At 43.2% G+C, this 10,075-nt stretch overlaps 1 protein-coding gene across 3 annotated transcripts in view; it reads left to right on the top strand.

Annotated features, from left to right (window-relative positions):
* Positions 1–4,783: 4,783 nt before the first annotated feature.
* Positions 4,784–10,075, top strand: part of LOC138792764 (protocadherin-9) — a 67,805-nt gene continuing 62,513 nt past the window's right edge. For 2 of the 3 annotated variants that reach the window (XM_069970596.1, XM_069970598.1), the window contains exons 1-2: positions 4,784–5,666; positions 6,295–9,463. In XM_069970596.1, coding sequence (XP_069826697.1) covers positions 6,428–9,463 — 3,036 coding nt within the window. In that variant the 5' untranslated portion in view covers positions 4,784–5,666; positions 6,295–6,427. Of the gene's footprint in view, positions 5,667–6,294; positions 9,552–10,075 lie in introns of those variants that run through there. The other variant, XM_069970595.1, reaches the window with a different exon arrangement.

Genomic DNA, 10,075 nt, shown 5'->3' with positions numbered 1-10,075 from the left:
CCGGTGTTATATGTGGTGTGAACCCAGCCTAAATCTAGGTTCACACGCAGTATTTTTGCTCAGTATTTTGCAACCAAAACCAGGAGTAGATTGAAAACACAGAAAGGCTATGTTCTCACACTGTAGAAATTTAGTGGATGGCCGCCATTTAATGGCAAATAATTGGTGTTATTTTAAATTTCAACAGCGTGTGAACAGAGCCTTTCTGTATTTCAAATCCACTCCCGGTTTTGGTTAAAAAAAAATGACCAAGTGTGAACCTAGCTGTGTGACACCCTGCTTACCGCTTTCTTTCCACTGGTGCACTCCTGCTGCTTCTACTGGTCCTGACTCGCTGACAACCCGCTCAGCCAATCACTGCAATGACCTGCTGCAGCCATTGATTGTGAATATTTGCAGTCTTTAAAGTGTTAACTGTTATTTGAATGAACTTTTGACATATGAGAGGTTTAGCTTGGTCGGGGTCTCTCTGATAGTAACAGCCAGGTGAAGCATCACTCCCAGACCTTGTGCGCAGTCCGGCTGATTACAGGTCACTGTCTCCACTATATTATATAAAGTTTGTTTCCTGTAATCAGCAGAACCCCTAAGAAATACATGTTATTAAATGGCCCAGATTGCAGCCGGGCTGCATAGACTTGGGCAGCGTGCGGTTATGGACGGTGCATTTATGGAGGCATACACGGATGTGTGCAAGAGCCTGGACTGTCATTATAAAAACTTTTGACATCATGCAGACATGTGAAATGTTTCGATCAGTCGGGGTGTCAGTGCTGAGACCTCATCTGGGGGCTAGATCATCACTCCATCAGTCATGTTACACGTGACGGGCCCATAGACTATAATGGAACCCATCTCCTATAATGAGTGCTCTGCCCCTCACTTGCATTATGATGGACTGAGTTACATTCTGGCCATTGTTGGGTGTCTCACCCCTAAGACAGATTAAACTTTTAATCACGTCTGACATTCTGTATTGACCTTAAAGGGGTATTCCGGTGAAAAATATTTTTTCAAACTAACTGGTGTGAGGAAGTTATACGAATTTGTTTATTACTTCTAATTAAAAATCTCCAGTCTTCCCATACTTATCAGCTGCTGTATGTCCGGCAGGAAGTGGTGTATTGTTTCCAGTCTGACACAGTGCTTTCTGCTGCCACCTCTCTCCATGTCAGGAACTGTCCAGAAGCAGGAGAGGTTTTCTATGGGGATTTGCTGCTGCTCTGGACAGTTCCTGACATGGACAGAGGTGGCAGCAGAGAGCACTGTGTCAGATTGAAAAGAATACACCACTTCCTGCAGGACATACAGCAGCTGATATGTACTGAAAGACTGAAGATTTTTAATTAGAAGTAATTTACTAATCTGTAACTTCTGACATCAGATTTAAAAAAAATATATATATTTTTTTACCAGAGTACCCCTTTAACGCTTTAATGACCACTGATATGCCATTCATGAAGGTCCTTAAAAGTCTTATTCTAGCCCAACAGCTTGTGGTGAGGCTAGAATAAACCGTCATGGGTCTCCTCTGCTGGAGATTGTAATAGAGGAGCAGACTAGATGGTCATTTTTTCCTTCATCTTCTGAGGCTGTGTTCACACATGACATTTTTTTATGTGTTTTTACAGCAATATTGTTGGAATTTCATTAAAGTTTCTACATAAATGGTGCAGTTTTACCACAACTGCATAAATCAGTAACAACTGTATAAGTGACTGGCACTGCACTAGCGTTGCTGGTCACATACACAGCTCTATGCAAAGTCGCTGTACTAACGTGAAAGGTTTGGCGCTGATTATGTCTTTATATGTTGGGTGGGCCCCAAGAATCAATTTCCCTGGTGGGCCAAGGTACCCCAGTCCAACACTGGCTATGTGGGTAAAGCATGCAGTGCAGACCTGTATATGTACAGTGTGCAGAACTGTGAGTAAAGCATATATTGCAGAGCTGTGTCTGTGTGTAAATCATATACAGAGCTGTGTATAAAGCATGCAGAGCTGTGTAAAAATCATATAGTGCAGAGCTGTGTCTGTGTGTGTAAATCATATAATGCAGAGCTGAGTGTGTAAAACTTATTGTACAAAGCTGTTTATAAAGCATGCAGTGCAGAGCTGTGTGTGTAAAGCATATTGTACAAAGCTGTGTATAAAGCATGCAGTGCAGAGCTGTGTGTGTAAAACGTATTGTACAAAGCTGTGTATAAAGCATGCAGTGCAGAGCTGTGTGTGTAAAACGTATTGTACAAAGCTGTGTATAAAGCATGCAGTGCAGAGCTGTGTGTGTAAAACGTATTGTACAAAGCTGTGTATAAAGCATGCAGTGCAGAGCTGTGTGTGTAAAACGTATTGTACAAAGCTGTGTATAAAGCATGCAGTGCAGAGCTGTGTGTGTAAAACGTATTGTACAAAGCTGTGTATAAAGCATGCAGTGCAGAGCTGTGTGTGTAAAACGTATTGTACAAAGCTGTGTATAAAGCATGCAGTGCAGAGCTGTGTGTGTAAAACGTATTGTACAAAGCTGTGTATAAAGCATGCAGTGCAGAGCTGTGTGTGTGAAAAGTATTGTACAAAGCTGTGTATAAAGCATGCAGTGAAGAGCTGTGTGTGTGTGTGTAAAGCATATTGTACAAAGCTATGTATAAAGCATGCAGTGCAGAGCTCTGTGTGTAAAGCGTGCAGAGCTGTGCCTGCGTGGGTAAAGCATGCAGTGCAGAGCTGTGTGTATAAAGCATGCAGTGCAGAGCTGTGTCCGTGTACAGATCTGTATATAAAGAATGCAGTGCAGAGCTGTGTATATAAAGCATGCAGAGCAAAGCTGTGTGTATAAAGCATGCAGTGCAGAGCTGTGTCTGTGTACAGATCTGTATATAAAGCATGCAGTGCAGAGCTGTGTGTATAAAGCATGCAGTGCAGAGCAGTGTGTGTAAGGCATGCAGTGCAGAGCTGTGTCCGTGTGCAGAGCTGTATATAAAACATATTGTGCAGAGCTGTGTGTATAAAGCATGCAGTGCAGAGCTGTGTGTATAACGCATGCAGTGCAGAGCTGTGTCTGTGTACAGATCTGTATATAAAGCATGCAGTGCAGAGCTGTGTGTATAAAGCATGCAGTGCAGAGCTGTGTCTGTGTACAGATCTGTATATAAAGCATGCAGTGCAGAGCTGTGTGTATAAAGCATGCAGTGCAGAGCTGTGTCTGTGTACAGATCTGTATATAAAGCATGCAGTGCAGAGCTGTGTATAAAGCATGCAGTGCAGAGCTGTGTCTGTGTACAGATCTGTATATAAAGCATGCAGTGCAGAGCTGTGTGTATAAAGCATGCAGTGCAGAGCTGTGTCTGTGTACAGATCTGTATATAAAGCATGCAGTGCAGCTGTGTGTATAAAGCATGCAGTGCAGAGCTGTGTCTGTGTACAGATCTGTATATAAAGCATGCAGTGCAGTGCAGAGCTGTGTGTATAAAGCATGCAGTGCAGAGCTGTGTCCGTGTGCAGAGCTGTATATAAAACATATTGTGCAGAGCTGTGTGTATAAAGCATGCAGTGCAGAGCTGTGTGTATAACGCATGCAGTGCAGAGCTGTGTCTGTGTACAGATCTGTATATAAAGCATGCAGTGCAGAGCTGTGTGTATAAAGCATGCAGTGCAGAGCTGTGTCTGTGTACAGATCTGTGTATAAAGCATGCAGTGCAGAGCTGTGTGTATAAAGCATGCAGTGCAGAGCTGTGTCTGTGTACAGATCTGTATATAAAGCATGCAGTGCAGCTGTGTGTATAAAGCATGCAGTGCAGAGCTGTGTCTGTGTACAGATCTGTATATAAAGCATGCAGTGCAGCTGTGTGTATAAAGCATGCAGTGCAGAGCTGTGTCTGTGTACAGATCTGTATATAAAGCATGCAGTGCAGTGCAGAGCTGTGTGTATAAAGCATGCAGTGCAGAGCTGTGTCCGTGTGCAGAGCTGTATATAAAACATATTGTGCAGAGCTGTGTGTATAAAGCATGCAGTGCAGAGCTGTGTGTATAACGCATGCAGTGCAGAGCTGTGTCTGTGTACAGATCTGTATATAAAGCATGCAGTGCAGAGCTGTGTGTATAAAGCATGCAGTGCAGAGCTGTGTCTGTGTACAGATCTGTGTATAAAGCATGCAGTGCAGAGCTGTGTGTATAAAGCATGCAGTGCAGAGCTGTGTCTGTGTACAGATCTGTATATAAAGCATGCAGTGCAGCTGTGTGTATAAAGCATGCAGTGCAGAGCTGTGTCTGTGTACAGATCTGTGTATAAAGCATGCAGTGCAGAGCTGTGTGTATAAAGCATGCAGTGCAGAGCTGTGTCTGTGTACAGATCTGTATATAAAGCATGCAGTGCAGAGCAGTGTGTGTAAGGCATGCAGTGCAGAGGTGTGTCCGTGGACAGAGCTGTATATAAAGCATGCAGTGCAAAGCTCTGTATATAAAGCATGCAGAGCCGTGTATGTGAAGCCTGCAGTATCCAGCTCTTTCTGTGTGTAGCTGCTATGAGGATGCTCTGATACAATCAAGCCAGAACTACTTGAAACTCCTAGAGCTCACAGCTCGGATTCTGCCTCCTCCCAAGCATGTGACTGGTCACATGGCCATGACATCATCAAAGCTCTTTTAACCCACTAGGATTTAGCATGTAGCAGCCACATACTCCAGGACAGCCAACCAGTAAGCTCTGGGCGGCTCTATGCAGAGATCACACCCTCCCTTTGGGTTTATTGAGAGTTATATCAAGAAAGCCAGCTCAGAGGGAAAGGGAGAGAGGGAGGGCGATCTAGTGCTGGTCTACGAGAGGGATAGTAGAGACGAGGAGCATCTTGCCGTCTCCAGAGCCATTGGTTTGGGAATTTGCAGCAAGTATCTCGGGCAGCAGCAGCAGCAGACGCATCATCCCCACTCTGACACCTGCCAAGTTCGACACTTGCCTCTCTGTCCTTGCATATTACGACAGATGGAAATATCGGCAGCTGCTAATGGGAACTATAAGAGGCTTCACTAATGGGACTGGATATGGAACCGTCTCACGTTTTACTACCACGGAACACATGATCACTGGGGGACCCGGCGGAGAGAATGATTTACCATGAAATGAGTCTTTGCTTGGAGTTGCTAAATCACCATCCAGCATCAACACATTGTACAGGCAGCTTTCTGCTTTCTGATTCACAAACTGCTCCTGATTGTATTGTTGCCAATGACTGTTGGATGGATTCCTAGATGCACAACATCATCCGATCAGGCAGGGGACAAATGGAAAGTGTGAAGTTTAGCATGGTTGCCTTTTCGATGGTGCCGTCTCTGTGTTTTTCTGTAGCTGTTGGTGTGAGAGCGCACTTCTAGAGCACTGCCTGCATCTCTACCTGCCTGTATCATCCTGCTGGAACTAATCACAGGCATCAGCCTCTGTACTGCCTAATGCAGATGCTTGCTCCCATGTAATCTGCTGTTAGCAGAGCATCTCCACACACTCCTTGTACTTTACTTGCATTATTAACCAACAGTATTGCTGTGTATGAGCTGAAAGTATCATAACCTTTAGCACTAGACTGCGTCTTTTCATCACAAGCAACCTCAATGTCCTGATACTCGTACACTGCTCATCTGTGGACACGTTTAACTTGCGTCTGGACCAAGACCCGTCGGCTTGTAAGTTATTAAACCTTTATTAGCACTAAGTGAAAGGATTCTCCAGCTTTGCTGTATAGTGCAGACATGAGATGTAGCCCAGGTATTGTCTTGTAGCTATCAGGGATTGCAAGTATGCCGAGTGCTTGCTGCAGCAGCTTTCTCCTAGCGTCTCTAGCTTTCTATATCATAGCACTATAGGACCTAAGACATAAGGAATAGGCTCCGATAAGGGAAATGACTCCAGAGTAGAGGCGATGAAGCACAAATTGTATTTGGCAGCTGACAGTGCAGTTACAAGGAATACTGGTAAGGACTTAGGATTTTATTGGCAACAGTTCTACAGAGAGATGCATGATGTGAATTGTACATCAGACAGAAGGATGATTAGAAAAACAAAGGTGTGGGAATAGCAGATTTTGCTTAATGGGGAAAAGTAGTGGATTACATTGAGTGTCACCTAAAGCCAGCCGCTATATGCCAGTGTTGATGTATTAGAAAGGCTTTATGTTGCAGATGCCAATAGTTATGCTGAGAGCAGACACTTTATGCAGGAGTACTAAGGCAAGGCTTTGCATGAGGATGCATATATGTACTTATATTTCCTTGAATGCTACAAATCTGATTGTTTGTGTGATTGTGTTGACAGCTGCTGGCTCCAATTAGAAATGAGATGTAAGGCATCTTGCAGTCCATGCACGCCTCCTCTTGCAAATCGGCACCATTCCTCAGTGACAACCCTTAAATCCTAAAATCCGAGAAAACAAAGGAAGCACATTATCATGGACCTAAGGGAATTTTACCTGTTGGCTGCTCTTATTGCCTGCTTAAGGCTGGATTCTGCAATTGCCCAAGAACTTATTTACACCATAAGGGAGGAACTGCCTGAAAATGTACCAATTGGAAATATACCAAAGGACCTGAATATCTCACATATCAATGCTGCCACTGGGACCAGCAACAGCCTTGTCTACAGACTGGTTTCTAAAGCAGGCGACTCTCCTTTGGTCAAGGTGTCCAGTAGCACTGGAGAAATCTTCACAACATCCACCAGGATAGACCGAGAGAAACTCTGTGCCGGATCATCTCTTGCTGATGAAAATGAATGTTTCTTTGAACTCGAAGTGGTCATTCTCCCCAATGACTTTTTCCGGCTTATCAAGATTAAAATAATTGTAACAGATACCAATGATAATGCGCCTATGTTCCCTTCAACTGTAATTAATATTTCTATTCCTGAGAATACGCTAATAAACAGTCGATTCCCAATTCCATCCGCAGTGGACCCTGACACGGGCTTCAATGGAGTGCAACACTATGGACTTTTAAATGGACAAAGTGTGTTTGGACTGGATATAGTCGAGACGCCAGAGGGGGAGAAGTGGCCACAACTCATAGTGCAGCAGGTCCTGGACAGAGAGCAGAAAGATACCTATGTCATGAAAATTAAAGTTGAGGATGGCGGAAACCCTCAAAAATCCAGCACTGCTATCCTTCAAGTTACAGTAAGTGATGTAAATGACAACAAACCAGTATTTAAAGAAAGTCAAATAGAAGTGCATATCCCTGAAAACGCTGCCATCGGGACCTCTGTAGTGCAGTTGCATGCAACAGATGCAGACATAGGTAGCAATGCTGAGATCAGATATATTTATGGTGCCCAAGTGACATCTGCTACCAAAAGACTCTTTGCTTTAAACAACACTACTGGATTAATTACAGTTCAGAGACCATTAGACAGGGAAGATACCGCAGTTCACAAGCTAACTGTCCTAGCCACAGATGGCAGCTCCACACCCGCAAGGGCAACAGTTACCATTAATGTGACTGATGTGAATGACAACCCACCTAATATCGATCTCAGGTATATTATAAGCCCTATCAATGGAACTGTGTATCTGTCTGAGAAGGACCCAACCAACACAAAGATCGCTCTAATAACAGTGTCAGACAAAGACACAGATGTGAACAGCAAGGTCATCTGCTTTATTGAAAGAGAAGTACCCTTTCATTTAAAAGCTGTCTATGATAACCAGTACCTACTAGAGACTTCTTCTTTGTTGGACTATGAGGGCACCAAAGAATACAGTTTTAAAATTGTGGCAGCTGACACTGGCAAACCAAGTCTCAACCAGACAGCCTTGGTGAGAGTGGAGTTAGAGGATGAGAATGACAATCCTCCAATTTTTACCCAGCCTGTAATTGAGCTATCAGTGTCTGAAAACAACCGCAGAGGTCTATACTTAACTACTATCAGTGCCACAGATGAAGACAGTGGGAAGAACGCAGACATTGTTTATCAGCTTGGCCCTAATGCCTCTTTCTTCGATCTGGACCGGAAGACAGGAGTTTTGACAGCCTCCAGAGTTTTTGATAGAGAGGAACAGGAACGTTTCATTTTCACTGTCACAGCCAGGGACAATGGGACTCCCCCACTGCAGAGCCAAGCAGCTGTTATTGTGACTGTACTGGATGAAAATGACAACAGTCCCAAGTTTACACACAACCACTTTCAATTCTTTGTATCTGAGAACTTACCAAAGTACAGTACAGTCGGTGTCATAACAGCAACAGATTCAGACGCAGGAGAAAACAAAGCTGTGACACTCTCCATACTTAATGACAATGAAAATTTTGTCCTAGATCCATATTCCGGTTTGATTAAGTCTAATGTGTCCTTTGACAGAGAGCAACAGAGTTCTTACACATTTGATGTCAAAGCCGTAGATGGAGGACAGACTCCGCGTTCCTCCACGGCCAAAGTAACAATCAATATAATGGATGCTAATGATAATAGCCCTGTAGTTATCTACCCTCCGTCCAATACATCATTTAAGCTGGTGCCTCTTTCAGCCATCCCAGGCTCAGTGGTTGCAGAGGTGTTTGCTGTTGATATTGACACTGGAATGAATGCTGAATTAAAATATACTATTGTCAGTGGAAACAACAAAGGTCTGTTCCGAATAGACCCAGTGACAGGCAACATTACCCTTGAAGAGAAGCCTTCTACAACCGACATAGGCCTGCACCGACTTGTGGTCAATATAAGTGACTTAGGATATCCCAAGCCTTTGCACACTCTGGTACTTGTGTTTTTATATGTCAACGAGACAGCTGGGAATGCTTCCTATATTTACGACTTGATTCGCAGGACTATGGAAACTCCTTTAGACCGAAATATTGGGGATAGCAGTCAACCCTACCAAAATGAGGATTACCTAACCATAATGATTGCCATAGTGGCAGGTGCCATGGTGGTGATTGTAGTCATCTTTGTGACAGTTCTTGTCCGATGCCGGCATGCATCAAGGTTTAAAGCTGCCCAGAGGAGCAAACAAGGGGCAGAGTGGATGTCACCAAATCAGGAAAGCAAGCAGAATAAGAAAAAGAAAAGGAAGAAAAGAAAGTCTCCTAAAAGTTCTCTACTGAACTTTGTAACCATCGAGGAATCTAAACCTGATGATACTGTTCACGAACCTATCAACGGGACAATTAGTCTTCCAGCCGAGCTGGAGGAACAAGGGATGGGACGCTTTGATTGGGGTACAGCTCCTCCAACCACCTTTAAGCCTAACAGTCCTGACCTAGCTAAGCATTACAAATCTGCCTCTCCGCAGTCTGCTTTTCATCTTAAAGCAGATACTCCGGTGTCTGTGAAAAAGCATCATGTCATTCAGGAACTCCCTTTGGACAACACCTTTGTTGGGGGTTGTGACACCCTCTCAAAACGCTCTTCCACTAGTTCAGATCACTTCAGTGCCTCAGAGTGCAGCTCCCAGGGAGGCTTCAAGACTAAAGGTCCTTTACACAACAGACAGGTAAACGAGCACTTTTACTGGTCTATAAGTACTGCATACAAGTGCCCAATCAACCAGTATTAAAGTGCCAGTATGTCTTCATACCGTCTTCTTTGGCTTGCTCATGTCACCTAGAGGGAAAAAAAATCAACCCCTTTAACTTTTTGAATTTATTTTCACTGAGTCTTGGCTGACTTTTAAGGACTCAGAGATCTGGAATATATATGCATATATATGTGTATGCATATATACTTATGTATATTCTTGATTGTACTGTACCATATATGTGCATGTTAAATCTCACAATCCCACTGGAATATTCACACAACAATAAAAATAATGAAAAGTAATAATAATAAAAAAAAAATCCCCGGACTTGCAAATGTCACAATATATATATATCACCTATGTTCCACTGTGCAGCCTTCAGAGGACTGGTTTAAAAAAAAATTATATATATATTTCATGGACATGAATAATATGGTCTAAAAAAGGGGTTAACTTTTTTTTTACTCTTGCTAGAAAAGATGTTGATATATTGTTGTATTTTACAAATCTAATTGTGAGAAGATGCATGACTGGGTGCAATTCACATCTTAAGCTTTTTTTTTTTTCTCTACATCCACAAAGCTG

The sequence above is a fragment of the Dendropsophus ebraccatus genome, chromosome 5 (assembly GCF_027789765.1).
Source record: "Dendropsophus ebraccatus isolate aDenEbr1 chromosome 5, aDenEbr1.pat, whole genome shotgun sequence".
NCBI classification, from domain to species: domain Eukaryota; kingdom Metazoa; phylum Chordata; class Amphibia; order Anura; family Hylidae; genus Dendropsophus; species Dendropsophus ebraccatus.
The sequence above is the reverse complement of the archived record's forward strand: the minus strand, read 5'-3'. Positions and strand labels throughout refer to the sequence as shown.